This window comes from Vitis riparia, chromosome 6, assembly GCF_004353265.1.
Source record: "Vitis riparia cultivar Riparia Gloire de Montpellier isolate 1030 chromosome 6, EGFV_Vit.rip_1.0, whole genome shotgun sequence".
In the NCBI taxonomy this organism is placed as follows: Eukaryota; Viridiplantae; Streptophyta; class Magnoliopsida; order Vitales; family Vitaceae; genus Vitis; species Vitis riparia.
Window position 1 is genome coordinate 3388815 of NC_048436.1, and position 15778 is coordinate 3404592.

General features: G+C 33.7%; 2 protein-coding genes across 3 annotated transcripts; one reads left to right on the forward strand and one right to left on the reverse strand.

Moving 5' to 3' along the window:
• Nucleotides 1-7: 7 nt before the first annotated feature.
• LOC117915545 (syndetin-like) lies at nucleotides 8-8193 on the forward strand. Its single transcript, XM_034831115.1, has 8 exons — nucleotides 8-129; nucleotides 655-725; nucleotides 2399-2461; nucleotides 5700-5772; nucleotides 6883-7002; nucleotides 7393-7470; nucleotides 7630-7680; nucleotides 7781-8193. The coding sequence occupies exons 1-8, from the start codon at nucleotides 79-81 to the stop codon at nucleotides 7880-7882; spliced, it is 609 nt and encodes a 202-aa protein (XP_034687006.1). The 5' UTR covers nucleotides 8-78; the 3' UTR covers nucleotides 7883-8193.
• A 1079-nt stretch (nucleotides 8194-9272) lies between these two features.
• LOC117916919 (serine carboxypeptidase-like 51) lies at nucleotides 9273-13506 on the reverse strand. 2 transcript variants are annotated; one of them, XM_034833155.1, is made up of 13 exons: nucleotides 13091-13493; nucleotides 12866-12960; nucleotides 12628-12735; nucleotides 12272-12512; nucleotides 12025-12068; nucleotides 11844-11911; nucleotides 11645-11750; nucleotides 11362-11561; nucleotides 11196-11265; nucleotides 10913-10963; nucleotides 10618-10670; nucleotides 10368-10500; nucleotides 9273-9790 (listed from the first exon to the last, which is right to left on the reverse strand). In XM_034833155.1, exons 1-13 carry the CDS (start codon nucleotides 13239-13241, stop codon nucleotides 9713-9715), a joined length of 1398 nt encoding a protein of 465 aa, XP_034689046.1. In that variant the 5' UTR covers nucleotides 13242-13493; the 3' UTR covers nucleotides 9273-9712. The 2 variants fall into 2 exon arrangements, with proteins under 2 accessions (XP_034689046.1, XP_034689045.1); XM_034833154.1 differs by having other exon boundaries at nucleotides 11645-11911; nucleotides 13091-13506.
• Nucleotides 13507-15778: the final 2272 nt, after the last annotated feature.

A 15778-nucleotide genomic window follows, 5' to 3' on the forward strand; every position in this document is an offset into this window, starting at 1 on the left:
CAGGAAAGATGTGCTGGCGTTGACACTATATCTCTTGTTGCTCGAATATTGCATAGATCTAAAGCTCATCTTCAATCGATGCTTCTACAAAATAATGCAGCTATAGTTGAAGATTTCTATGCGCATTTGGTATGTTTATTTAATATTTCTTTGTGCATTTGGCATATTCCTTTGTTGCTACCATTTGAAATTGGTCTTGGTGGCCCAGGATCTGGAGAAAGCTAGTATGGTCATTAGTTTAGCTTCATTTGACATATTGTTTAAAGATTAGAAAAAATTTGGCTCAGAATGAATACCCATCTTTGTCAATGTAAGCCCTTTTGTGGTAGCTTGGTACTTGCTCTTATAAACCAAGAAAGTACTTGTAGTTTGACAGGTAATAAATTATCAGTTCTTTTGCAACAGATAGGTGGTTGGGCTGGGAAGGAGCCTGACTAACCATTGTGAAAACTGACTTTGTCATGGCATTTTCTCCTCCATAATAATTGGCATTTGGTCTGTCATGATTGAAATTTATGATTAATTTTCTAAAAATAAAAATTTAGTGAATAAAGTTTCATAGGCACCTAGAATTGTTGTCCTGTATGTTTTTGGGTAGGACTAGGATATATACTGCTCATTAGATTGATTACAAAAAGTTTTGGTTTATATCAGGTGGATGCTGTACCAGATCTCACAGAGCATATTCATAGGACAACTGCTAGATTACTTCTTCATATTAACGGGTAAGACAAGAAGATGGAATATTACATATATATATATATGAGTGATATGCCAATTTGATTAAAGCCTATTAGATTGCTATCTATTATTGCATCTTGTATTGACAATTTCTAGTTTGCCAATTGATCCTATGTGGTTTCTTGTGATTTACATTTAGAGATGTAGATATAGCAAGAATGTGTTGAGTGTGTGCACCCACATGTATGGGTGCGCAGGGACCCATTGAATTAAGGCCTATTAAATTGCCATCTATTATTGAGCATTGTGATCTTCTCTTCATCTTTTTGCAAAATAACTGAGATGAATAATTTTTTTACAATAAAAAGAAATCTTGTTCCTCCTCCCTCCTAAGAGAAAACAGGGCGAGAAACTGATTCTAGGTGATGGATCAAGCAAAAATTGCCAGAACTGCATGATGAATTGTTAAAATTCAAGGGATGATTTGAAAATTAATTGGAGTTGGGCCAAGACGGTGCAAAATCTTCAACAAGACAAAACTGGTGCTTTAAATTTTTTAGGGAAGGAGGCAAAGTTCCAATGAACTCTCCTGTTGAGTTGGTGATCAGAGGGCCATATGCTAAACTGGTTTAAAGAAACACTTGAGTGTTGGTCACTGCTAAGCTAGGAATATCCCTTCCAATTTGCTGGTTTTTGGTTACTGATTGAGGCTTAAATGATATATTTGAATTCACCAAGAAAAATTCAACAATTTAAGGACCAAAAGGATTCTGGTTTGGCTTCTGGCCAGAAGCTGACATCTTTGACCTGTTTCTTAGAAAAATTCAGCTCAGCCACTTCAATGTTGAGAAGAATCCAATGACTAGTACTACTAGGAAGTAGCAGTGAAAAGGTTAAAACCAAAAATAATGCCCCCGATTGAAGGTAAATGCAAAACATGTGCTGAATTACTAGTAGCAAGAAAATATAAACCCTAGTAGCTTGATAAAAATGAGCACAGTTTTCTATTGATCAAGAACATTTAAAATATAAACGGATATGATTTGATCCCTGAGGCAGCGCTTGCTGATGAAAAATAAGAAGTGGAATCAAACAACTATTCATTCAAGTGATGTGTACCTCTTCAGTTAGATTCTTATCCATGCAATAGACATGCAGACCGGAAATTCCCTGACCAATAAATGTGTCAAAAAGTGATCTGGCTGAAACTTCAATTTCTCATGTCATCAAAACCTTCTACATTGTTGTTACAAAACATCATTTTGGAATGACTCACTAACTTCTGTTTGAGTGTTATAGCAATCCAATTTAATTTCAAATTGTTATGTATGTGTGGAACATGCACAATCCCACACTTTTCATGAGGCGAGCAATTGCTGTTTGTTGTTTGAAATTTTTTATGGTATACAATTGTATGCCCTTGATGCTGGTTGGTTTATTACATACTTTTCGTTTTGCCTCTGATTGGTGCTATCATTGTGAAATTTAAGCTTTTGTCTACCAGTCACCTTGCATGTAGTAGTTACACAGCTGATTGCTTCTTATTTTGGATGAAATTTACTGCAACCTTCATTTGAGTTAAGTTGGGAACTTTTAATTTGGACTACATTTTTTTCAATCTTTGTTTGAAATTGATGCTGACAAGTTCACTGGACCTGCACCTAATTCATTTGTGAAGCATTGCTGCAACCTCTAATGGAAACTCACTTTTTTTCAGGTATGTTGATAGGATTGCTAATGCTAAATGGGAAGTAAAAGAGCTTGGACTGGAGCACAACGGGTATGCTTGGGACTACCCTCTTTCTATTTTTTGTAAATGCAGCTTCTGTTTTCAAGTTTGTCTCCTGTATGATCTTTAAACGTTGATCCTTATATTACATGTCCTTGCTATCCATACAAAAAACGCTTCTCTGGTAATTGTGACTACATTTGTACGTTAAAAATGGTTTATCTGTAGCATGTTTAAGTAGGTGAGTTGGGAAAGCATAATCATGTAGAAGCTACTATGATCTGGATGAACATGGGTACCTATAGGTTTACATGCTGGATTTAGATTGATCAATTTTTCAAGTTTATCATTTTCCTTAATCCAATGTAATGCCTTGACATTTCATCATTTCCTTGGTAGTATCTTTTTTCCAGTAATAAAAAGAAATGTGCATGAAACCAGATTGTCTCTTCCATTGTGTAGCTAAAGCCTTAAATCTGATATTTCAGTTCAAAGAGTGGTACATATAAGATCAAATAAAAATTTTAAACATATTCTGTTTTTATTATTTTGCTTGGTTTCTATGCAACCCCTAGGTTTTCTTTTTGTGCTTAAGCATCAATTGTTAGTACATTACTGGCGACTGCAACATCTAATAGCAGAAAAATAAACAATATTTGGTAATCTCCATTTTCTTTTGAAATTTTGAATGGGACTGTGGAAAGCTAAAATGATCCACCAAGGGATGCACCTTATCAGGGAGGTGTGCATTTTGAAAACCCTGGATTTTGGGGTGTCAACCCTTGATCTCTCTCTCTCTCTCTCTCTCTCTGGACATGGAAAGATCAGCAAGGGGACACCTCATACATGAGGTGAACATTTAAGGAACCCCAGGTTTTGGGTCCTCAACCACACCCACCCCAAAATCTAAATCTCTCTCTCTCTCTCTCTCTCTCTGGACATGGAAAGATCAGCAAGGGGACACCTCATACATGAGGTGAACATTTAAGGAACCCCAGGTTTTGGGTCCTCAACCACACCCACCCCAAAATCTAAATCTCTCTCTCTCTCTCTCTCTCTCTGGACATGGAAAGATCAGCAAGGGGACACCTCATACATGAGGTGAACATTTAAGGAACCCCAGGTTTTGGGTCCTCAACCACACCCACCCCAAAATCTAAATCTCTCTCTCTCTCTCTCTCTCTCAAACACACACACACGCAAAAGGAACTTTCTCTTTTCGAATCATTGGAAGGGAAGTTGAAACTATTTTTCTTTCTTTATTCAATTATTAATTAGAATCTTCCTTGTAAATGATTGTGTTCATAGTATCCTGAATTTTTTGCATGTGAACAATGTATCTCACTATCAATTGGATCTGCCTTGTTAATGATTGTTTTTATAGTACAATAGAACCTTGATAAATTGATAACCTCAATTAAATAATTTTTGTGAGTCCCAACTTGGGGCCAACATACTAAATTAATAATTCGATAAATTTATTAGATAATACATTATAGAAAAATCTGTGTAGTTTCATATAGGACCCACTTACTACATAAATTAATAATTTCTTGATGTGCAACTAAATCCATGAATGAAATATTTAATGTGCTTACTCACAATTAAAATATTAGATACAATATTTTGGAAAATAAGGAATAACTTGATGAATTAATAATGTATTAATTAATCGATAAATTAATAATGTAATAATTTATCCATTAATTAATATTCTCTTAATTAATAGGTTTTCGTTAGTCCCAAGGTTTATAACAACCCACACCCAACCCTGTAGATATTGTATGCTTTGGGCTCAAAGGGACCCTCATGGCTTTAAAATGCGTCTATAGGGTAGAGACCCATACTTCTATAGCACCAAGAGCTTTTTCTCCTATTCGATGTGATATCACAAATGCCTCCCCCCTCCCTAATGTAGACACAATATCCTTGTTGTGTCCCATGGGATTATGGGGCTAAACAGACAAACACCTCTTACGAGGCCAAACAAACCCTCACACCGGGGTCGGGGATCGGCTCTGATACTATTATAACAACCCACATCCAACCATGTAGATATTGTCCACTCTAAGCCCAAAAGGGTCCTCATGGCTTTAAAACGCATCTACAAGGTAGAGAGGGACCCATACTTATAATGTCAAGAACTTTCTTTCCTATCCGATGTGGGATATCACAAAAATTAATTTATTGAGGTTTAACTGTATCCTAAATGTTTTGCATGTAAATAATTTGTCCTATTGTAGTCTCCATATTTTTTATGAACTCCCATATTGAAGTCTATTTAGTCTTATTCCAACAGTCTGGGCTTCAGATTCATGTTTCCCTTTTTCAAATTGGACACTAAGGAGGAATTTAAACTAAATAATAGTCCATAAGGTCTTTCCTAACGGCCATATCATTGTGTTTTTTGACCTCTACATGTCTTTGCACTACCTTCAACATGATCCATGTCACTCTATGTGGTGCTGTTGTGGTTGCTTATTATTTGTTATGATTAAGCCACCCCTACTTGTATTTTTTGTTGGCTTTCAACATTTGAAACCTCTACGCTATGTGACATCAAGGTTTCCTACTTTGAAAAGGCTGTTCCCATGCAATATTATAATGGATTTTTACAAAGGTGTGTCATAGAACTTTGAACTATTGTTTTTGTTAACTTCTGAGCATTTCAAAGAGTCTGGGTTGATCGATGTTATAATTGTCAGATTTGTCTTCTTTCTATTTGTTTTTTTTTTTTGGTATACTGAATCACAGCCAAAGGCAGAGAGAGCAAGCCTGATCCCAGCTATAGTGTTGTTAGCTTTATGAACCAATACAAGGTCCTAGTTTTAAATTATCTTATTACCACCTTTCAATCTGACATCAAACCTCTCTGAGAGGCTAATTGGTGGCATAAGGAGCTGAACCATGGTTAAGAGCAGTTGGCTGGCAGGGAAACCAGCCCTGTCAGTTTTGCATTTTAAACTCTTGCAACCAAAGGAATAACCTCCAAGATTTCCCCCATTTCACCAATTTCTCTAAAAGCTTTTATTAATACAACATAATAAACTACTTACCACAATTCTAAAGGAATTGACATTAAAAAGTACTTTATTTTTCATTTGATGCGATTGTTAATGGAAATTTCATCTGTTCTTGAATTTTTAAGATCTTGTGAAGTATCTCTTATTGAAAAGCTCATAGTTTAAATCTACATCTCTACAATATTCAGATTATCTTGTACTTGTTCATATGAAGTCACAACATCTATCATTTAACTAGGTATCTGGCATTAATTCATCTTGAATAGGTATGTTGATTTGTTGTTGGGAGAATTTAAGCATTATAGAACGAGGCTTGCTCATGGAGGAATTCATAAGGAGGTAATGGCTGGTACCGAATTTTATTTCGCTTTTATCTCTGTTGATATTCTTATATCCAAATGTCAGTTTTTATGTTGAAATTTGGAAATGCTTGATCTTTTTTCTTTTCTTTTCTTTTCTTTCTTTTTTTTTCATTTTTTGGTTACAACAACATAAGTGCATGTAACTGATCCTTTGCTTTACTTTGCTGAAGAGGTTTTCTGATGGTTAAATTCTTCTTTTTGTTCATTTGGAATTATTCTCACATTGATGAATTCAAAAGAAGAAAAAGGGTTTTTTTTCATCATATCACACTCTCTTTTCTCAATGAATATAAAAAACAGTACCCGTGTTTGCTACATATCTCAACTATGGAATTTAGATAAATTAATGTGTGTGTATTATGAATGTAAGTTCCTCTTCAACCATCAGTGCACTAAATAACTCTAGTTTAGTCACAATCTCCCTAGCTAGCGCTAGATCAATCTATATTGCAAGAGGTAAAAGAGTGATGCATATCCATTCAGGGTGGAGGAGCCTATTAGTCTTTCATTTCAAGGCAATAAGCTGTAAACAGTAGTGAAACTCGGTCCAAATTCATTATAAGAGGGTGTGTGTGTGTGTGTAAGGCTTCTGGATCCTATTTTTCAAGGATTTCCCATATTGACATGTCCTTGCCTTTTGTCTTCATCTATATTGATGATTCATAGATCCAAAAGTTCAGTTTTTATGTTGAAAATTGAACATGTGTGATCCTTTTTTTTTGTTACATTAACACCAGTGCATGCAAATGAAATTTTCCCAGGTGTCACACTCTAAAACCTAAAGGAAAAATAGATTATTATTCCTCCAAATTCATTTTTAGGTCAACTTATATGTTGAGGGCTTGTTTGCAGTTTTATGTCCTCTTACAATGTTCCCCTCTGTGTAGGTATTTCATGTGTTAAAGTTCTGTTTGAGTGCGTGGCATACATTGTGAGCCCAAATTGTACAAGTTTAAGCTTTTAGAAAAATTGGTTGTGTACTAAGTTCATTGTCAAAATATGTTTATATTGAAGCTGTAGGCTATGTTTAAGCCAAGTTATTGCTAAATATTTGAGTGGCTAACTACAAGTTATCTTTCCTGTAAAGGTTCAAGACCTCCTCCTAGAATATGGACTTGAGAATGTTGCTGAGACTCTCATTGAAGGACTATCGCGGGTGAAAAAGTGTACTGATGAAGGACGGGCTCTTATGTCATTAGATCTTCAGGTCTGCTATGAACTATAATGGAATCCACAGACCTGTTTGGTAGTGCAAATGAATTCCTGTTTGTGGAAAGAGGAAAAATGAAATCACACAGAAAACTCATTAGATACCATTGTTTTTTAATAATTGCTTTAAAAAACCTGGTCATTTTTGGAGAACATCAAAATATTATTGTGTTCAGAAAAAAAAAAAATCTAAATGGAAAAAGATCAAACATGTTCTTGTTATTTTTTTGTCTAAAAGATGAGAACATTTTTAAAAAAAAAATTACTTTTATTACCAAACAGGTCCTTCAAATTTTAGCATATTGTTGTTGTTTTTCTTTTCTTTCAGTTTTCCCATTTTGGTAAGTTGGTACATTTCTAAGTTGAGTGTCACATATATTCTTTTTAGGTTTTAATCAATGGCCTTCAACACTTTGTCTCTGCAAATGTGAAGCCGAAGTTGCAAATAGTTGAAATTTTCATCAAGGTAAGCATAAGCATAGTTCATATAGTAAATCTTTTTGAGAAAAATGCAATGATTACAAGATATATGAGGGTGGGTGATCTTCTAATTGGAAGTCTCCATGGAACATAATAAAGATCATGATTGTTCTGCCATTGTTGCTCACTACTACTCTTTAAACAGGCATACTATCTTCCAGAAACTGAATATGTTCACTGGGCACGGGCTCATCCGGTAAGAAAATTCTGTCCTCTGGTGGAACCGGTGACAACTTTACCTACATACTACTTCGATCATCTGACAAAGAAATATTTAAATTTCATTTAACTTGCAGGAATACAGTAAAAATCAAATAGTGGGGCTGATCAACCTCGTAGCCACAGTGAGAGGTTGGAAGAGAAAAACCAGGTTGGAAGTACTAGAAAAGATCGAGTGAACCGGAATTTAGCTTCCATCAACACCATATAAAGTCCCAAGTAGATAAGATCTGGCGTTTTCCTAATTATTTGGTGATAGAATCTTGCATTTTGGTAATTAATTTGTTCTTTTTTGTGTGAGTTATGTATATTTGGATAGTGTCTCTCATCTCCCTTATTATTATGTAGAGTGAACATTTCGAGGTTGTAAATCTTGTGACATCTCAATTTGTAATATATGATCTTCCCTTCAAGGGAACCCCAAAATGTAATTTTGGATCACATTATACGTGAAATAATGAGGTTACATTAAAAGAGTAAAATTTCAATTCCACGTAGGAAAATGAATTTTCCCTTTCTCACTCAATTATTTTGGTTTTGCTAGTGCTGCCCAACGCTGGAAAATTGATCTACATTGGATTGGACTGACTTCAATGTAAAGAGCAAAAATAAAACAGCCGACAAATGCATGTTTAAGGTGTTTTCAGTTTTCAGGCACAAATACTCTGAAACCAGACACAATCAAATGCCTATTCCTTCTCGAGAGCTCTTCATTTCCTCACATATTTCAGCTCTCAACGACTGTTTTGAGACTTGGAAGGCTTAATGACAAATCATCACAACACCCCGGAAACCCCTATAGGTCTTGGTGTTGGTTTCGAAAAAGTACCTAGTAAAAGAAATTTAATTTTTGATTTTATTATTAAAAAAATATGAATAAAATTAATAAAAAATTTATATGCTTTTAAAATATTTATTGATTTAAAAAAAAAAGTTAAATAAATGAGATGAGTTTAAAATAATATATAAACATAATTTATTGATTTTAAATATATTTTTTTCTTAATTTTTTATCCTTCATATAAACAATATATTTTCTCTTTCTTGCATTTCTTCCAATTTTCTGAGATTCAAATATAGCCCTAAATTCATGAAAAAGGAATAAATAATGTGGGTGAGAAGCTGTGAATCTGTGATCCAAAAATCAAAGGAAAAATGTGAAGAATCACCGACATAAAGGCTGAAGAGGGTTGAAAAATAGAGAAAGTTGAATGTCCACATCTTAAAATGACAAAATGAAGGTCCAATATCTGCCCTCTGCCCACCATCTTTTCATTGATGAAATGTCGGATCCCCACGGGCAACATGTTAGGGCAACACCTAACATGCTGCTTCACCTTTTGGGTCAATCCTTTACGCCCTCCATCAACCCTTCTTTCTTCATCACTCGTTTTGAATTGAAACCAATGCTTAATAATTCATGTGAAAGTTATTGAAAACACGCTAAGTAGATTAGAAAACAAAATCTAACAAACAAATGATCTTATCAATTGCTGGCGCTTCCCCACAACAGCTGGCCAGTCACATGGCCATAAGTAGAGGGTGTAGAGGGTTGTAAACACTCAAGACTATGGAATTGCTGAATTAAAATTGAATATTTGGTGGTTACATTACGTCAACAATAATTGTGACAGCTCATTGGGTGCTTGAGTTGTCAAGATGTTGTACAGTATAATATAATATTTCTTCAAGAAAATTAGGGCAATAGAAAAATTTATTATCAATTTATCATCATCCCAAACAAAAATAAATAAATAAATAAAAAGAGGCAGAGAGCAATAAATGAAAGGCAGAAGAAAACTATTAGGAATGTGAAGAAAGAAAAAGAGGTTGAAAAGAACAGTGAAGTTGCAATGAAAGTCAAAAAGTGGGGTAGTATGCTAGTAGTATTCTTCTCTTGCTGCTACTATACCAGTGGGGTATTAGGTATATTATTGGAGTGATGCGTATGGGGGTTGTGTAGCTGTGACTTGTGAAAGAAGAAGATGGAGCCTGGAGGAGTGATGGAGTCATGAGATGGAAGCCATTGGAGAGTGTGTGATGCCACCAACCATGTTCAATGCAATGCAGGGCTGATCCACTGGTACCTGCCACAAAGTGTCACCAAAACATCTTTCTTTAATCTCTTATCTCATATCTCATATATCTCAATCACTATCACTGTTATTTTCTGTTGTTAGGTGGTTTTCCCTCCCTTCTCATTTCTCTGACTCTTAGTACTTTCACCATTAATGCCTGCTCTGCCACCCTCCCTGATCATGCCCACCCCCCACTGTTTACTCCTTATTCATTCTTAAGCCCCCCTGCCTTATGCATTCGTCTACCTCACCCATCCTATTGTCAGCCTTTTTTTTTTTTTACTCAAAATATCCTACTTAAATACAATATAATTATACCATTGCAAAAAAGTATCTGTGAACCCAAACTTCTACTAATGGTCCAATATCTCTCTCCTAAACATTTCCACCCAATCTAGTCTCATTATGATTTTCTTTTTTGTATTTTACCATAAATTTATTTTACACTCGCTTTTAGTTGTCTTTGAAATGATTTATGTGAAGGAGGGTCTAAAGATGAAATGATGATGGACACCCTTTAGTAAATAATGATGGTGATGGTGAAGATGAAAGGCACATGAATAATAATAGAGAGAGTTCGACTTACAAAATGGCCAGCTCCAAGTATCCAGTAGAAATGCAGATTCTTGTATGACTTGGTGAACCCTTTTGTGCCTCCCCCTCCCCCACAATACAGAGGAGTTCTCTTCATGCTCAAAAATTCCTTCAGCCCATCCCACCTGAAAATAAGAAAAAGTTCAACTTCTTTTTTATTTTCTTCAAAAACAACATTACTCATAAATTACACAAAAAAGAAAAAGAAAAAAGGAAGAAGAGGAAGAGAGAAAGAGAATTACTTGAGCTTCTCAACCCATGCTTCAGTCCCCATGGTTGCACAAATGAGATCAAGCTGCAGGCAGATGTCAACCCAAAAATATCAATCAATAATTCATTAGACTACAAACCCAAGTGGTGGTCCGCGAGGAATCTAACCCACTCTCATTTGTAACTCTATGTTCACAAATTCTTCAACTTATATAACAAGTGGTGGTCCGCGAGGGATCTAACCCACTCTCATTTGTAACTTTATGTTCACAAATTCTTCAACTTACATAACAAGGAAAAACTCAGAGAGAGAGAAAGCAAGCTTACTTGTCCATTATATATGGTCACATTCACCCCTTTTGCTAGCAGCTCATCAACCTTCAAAAGTAGACTCAAAATCAAAACCATCTTTCGAAATTCAACACTATATTTCCCATATGGTAGTGAGAAAATTTTGAGAAAGAAAAAGGACAGCAAGTTGGGAATCTTTCAACAAAGAATGAAAATTTCAGTAAAAAAGATGGCTTATAGTCTCATTACAACTCATCACAGCTGTTTGAATTTCCCTTCAAATATATTATTGTGAGACAAACATATATAAGTTTGTTACCTCTTTAATCCTTGGTTTCATGAAGTCACCTGAGAGAGTACCGAAAACAAGATCAGACTGCCCTCCCCAACTGTAAACATGGGAATTATTGGATTAATAAAGGATTAAGTATTGTTGAATGGGCCTTTTCTTTTGGAGGGGATTAAAGAAGAAGATTACAACTGACCTTACGTTCTTGGGAATAATCCTTAGCTTATCTTTAATGATACCATTCATCAAGGTGTCAATATCAACATCCCCACCAGGAGAAAGCCTCAGGGAGTCGAGATATCTCAAATATCTCCTCTTTGCAAATTGTTCCCTTAGCTCCACAGAAGTCAAGGATAGTAGATCCATGTTGGAATCCAATAAGAAATTGTAGAAGTCCTGATGGGTTGTAAGGCCTTAATTCGGTTATGGAAATTGGCATATGAATGATGATAATTAATAAGAAGTGAAGAGAATTATACCACAGAATTACTGCTTCGGCTGATCACACCTTCCAGTTCACTCCATGAACTTGTTGCATCAACATACTGACCATCAATCAGCTGCTGCCTAATCCTCCTAGCTAAACTGATCCCAGAAATGAATTTGTTAGGCGACTTAAGGTTTCGAATCTTATAGCCTTTTTTTTGGGTGGGGGTATAGGAAGTGAGAAAATTAGACCTGTTTGATTTCTGTAGGCCTTGGTTATCAATCCTTGACACGTCTTTGAGAAGAGGACCCCATGAGAACTGCAAATTTTCAGATTGAGGTTGTTAATTTATGACATCGATATCAAACAGGAAACTTCATTTTTTTTTTGTCAAAAACATGTGAAGTGACTAATTCAAGGCAAACTACTGACCACAAAATCTTCTGGGGAGATCCAACTATCTCCCAATGCTACTCCTACAAATTGAACAACAATTCAGAAGTAAGAAGTCAGATAAATTCATATACTTCACAAGAAAAAAACTACAGAAAATTTAAATCAATCAAAAGCAGAATTACATGTACTTTAAATAGGAGATAACGATCTGTTTTTCTTTTCTTAGTATATCTCAAATTCTTGAAATTTTGCCATTGTAGAGGATTGTTTGATCCATAGTTACCTCCAAGTTTAAGCTTCAAGTTTCCTGCTTCTATGGCTTCCAGAGCTGCTAATCCAAGAGTGACAGCAAATTTTCCTCCATAAGACTCTGCCACTATGTACAGAGGACTCTGCTGGAGGCTCTCATTCCTGTTGAAAATCTCCTTCAACAATGTAGTCAAATCGACTGCAGCCTCTACATCAGTCTTCACCAACAGCTTTGTATCCTCCACAAAGCTGTATCCTGTTCCAACCGGGTTATCCTACATTACAGCATAAGAATCATTACAAATACCAAACAAGACAATTCTTACTAAGTAATAATCCATGTTAACATTGAATCTCTGAAAAGTAGAGCAACCATCATGACCCACTTACCACAAACAACAGATCTGCTTTTCTCAACCATGTAGAATTTCTGGGCTTCAAATCTGTTCCAAGCGGCCCAATCTCTTGAAAATTCCCAATGCCAACTCCTGAAGCACCCTACAGAAAATATATTCAAATTGAGGAATCATACTTGAATGAAATTCACAAATTTGAATTCCAAACAAGACCATAAATTTCTGGGTTTCTCTTATATTTAGTCTGTAATATATCATGCAATGATACTCACGGGTCCTCCCTGCAACCAAAGAATTATTGGCCATGGCTTGGAGGGGCTTTCCACTCTGTACGGACTTCTATAAAGCCACCAAAACATGTGTGCTTCTGTGTCAGACAATCAAAAGGCAAAAGAACAAACAAGTGAAAAATGAAAAACACTCCCCATCAAACACCATGTTTCTCTGAATATCAAAACGAATGGCAATTATATTCAATCATAAAGCATTTTGCTTACTGGGTCTGACTTCTACATATCCCCACTCCTCTGTTCCATCTTGGCTTCTGTAAGCCATGGCCATTCCTCCATTAACCCACGGACCAAACATCAGAACAAAGAGTACAACAAGAAAACACCACTTCTCCATTTTTTCCAAAGCCAGAAACATCAAAACCCCACTTCACAAATCATACAGAAACATACATAAGGGACGGTATATATATATAGAAAAAGATGGAATGAAGCCTCCTTTGTTTGTTTCTGCAACTGAAACAACAACAAAAGTGAAAACCAGAACGAAAAAGGAGGAACCAAAACTCACTCAACAGCATACTAATTTTAAGAAAAAAAATAAGACATAGTTTATACTATATTAGACGAATCGTTTAAGGCAAGGCGAGTGAATATTGAATAGGAAGAATATAAATAAGAAATAAATTAAGATATCAACAATATTTTTTCCTTTTCCTTTTTTTTTTCTTTTTTTTGTTATGGGTTTGAGAATATATATATGAAATAATATATTTAAAAAAAAAAAAAAGATGGCTTTGAATGGATGGATCGGGTAGAGATTGCGTAAATTTGCTTGGATCTTTTTCTGTAAAGAAAAGGACTTGGGAGGAGGACTTGGGTGGCTGCTCTCTGCCTCTCTCTGGGTCACGAGAATAATAAACACCGATTTTTCCTTCTTTTTTTTTCTTTTCTTTTAGTTAATTTCCAAAGAAATTATTGTGGGGTTGGGGAAGATTTTTTGGAAACCAATCAGAATCTTGGCTTTTGGCTGCCGCTGATGAGATGGTCCTCAAAAAAAGGGAAGTTAAAATGTTTTCTTAGCTTTCAGTTTCAGCAAACAGAAAAAAAAAAAAAAAAAAAATCTAGGATAATTAAAGAAATAAATATGGTAGTCGGATAATGATTAAATCATCCGTTAAAATATAACGCTAAAGTTGAGAGAAATTGGGAGAGTGGATGCGGCGTAGATGGCTTACATTGGTTGAAATTTCAATTTACATCATTGGCACAATAGAACATAAAGATATTATCCAAAATTACAGAAGAAAATTTCAATTGATACCTAATTTTGGAAGATATATTAGTCCTATACTAAGTTGTAGGATATATATATATTCTATCACTTATTTATTTTTTATATTACTTATTTTGTAAAATAAAATTTTTTATTATAAAATTAAATTTGTGGTTAAAAAAAGAACTAATTTTTTTTATAAAGTATATTGTAAAATAATATTAATATTATATATATATATATATATATATATATATGAATAACATAATCTAACTTTTTTTATTTATAAAGTTTAAATATTTTAATAATGAATATTATTAAACATAAGAGAGATTTCATTTTCTTAAATAGAAAATATTAAAATATAATATAATTTTTATTTTAAACATTGAAAAATAATATTTCAGATTGTTATTTTTTATTTATTTCACAAATTAAGTATAAATATGAGATAGTATAATATCTATCATTTGATATGTTACTTCATGATATGATATCCATTTGATATAATTTGAAAAATAGGTTTTGACTCACTAATATGAAAATATATAAAAAAAAAAATCAAATTATTTAAATCAATATTGTTTTCATTTATTTAAAAATAATTTAAAATGCATGTATTTTTTAATGAGTGATATAATTATTCCTTAAAATGTTATGTTTACTTAACATATCATCAACACAAATTAACAACTAGACTCTTCACGTAAATATTTTCCTTCATTTTACATATGTTTATTATTATTAGTAAATTAAATATATATATATATATATATATATATATACTTCTATCAAATAAATGTAGAGTACGTTTGATAGTAATTATAGAAAGTGTTTTTGAACTTTATAATACTTAAAAGATAAAATAAAGTTTTCAAGTGTTATAAAACCTAAAAACACTTCCTACAATATCGTAATCTTACAATAAGCAATATGTAAAAAAAAGACACCGGTAATAATAGGATTAAAAAAAATCGAAAATAAATTGATACAATATTCCATCAATCTCAATCCTACAATTTGTGTTTTAATTGAAGTACTCCAACTTGTACATTCTTTTACCTGAGGAAGTTGGAGGCTTGGAGCGCAATGATTACTTGGAGGAATATTAGCACTTGAGGATGCTCATTCATTCCTTTAATAGAATTCTTTCACATGCTTACATAACCACCAACAACATCAATAAAGTTTTATATGTCACTACATTCAGAGCTTTTGCTGAAACAATATTATATTAAATAAATAAAAAATTATCCTGAGATAAGAAGACTATCTCCAACATCGATTCAAAAGTCTATTCATCGGCGTATCCTAAAAGTGATGGATTAATAATAACACATCCTTGTGTTTTGTTAATTTTATTTTAATATATATATATATATATATATATATTGATTTAGGAAAACATATGGGATAAACTTTTCACAACTTTTCTTGGAAGTTTGTTTTGAAAATATTATTTTTAAAAATAAATTTAGATATTTTTAATTGTTTTTATAAAGGTGTTGATTTACGTGAAATGATTTATGATAAAAATTAGAAAAAATGAAAAAAAAAAAAAAAGATTTAACGTGGTTCGGTGGATTGTCTATGTCCAGGAGAACATGGAAGAAGACTTTCACTATATATCAAATTAGGATTACACAAAAATATTTATACTAACTCTCAAGTAATGAAAT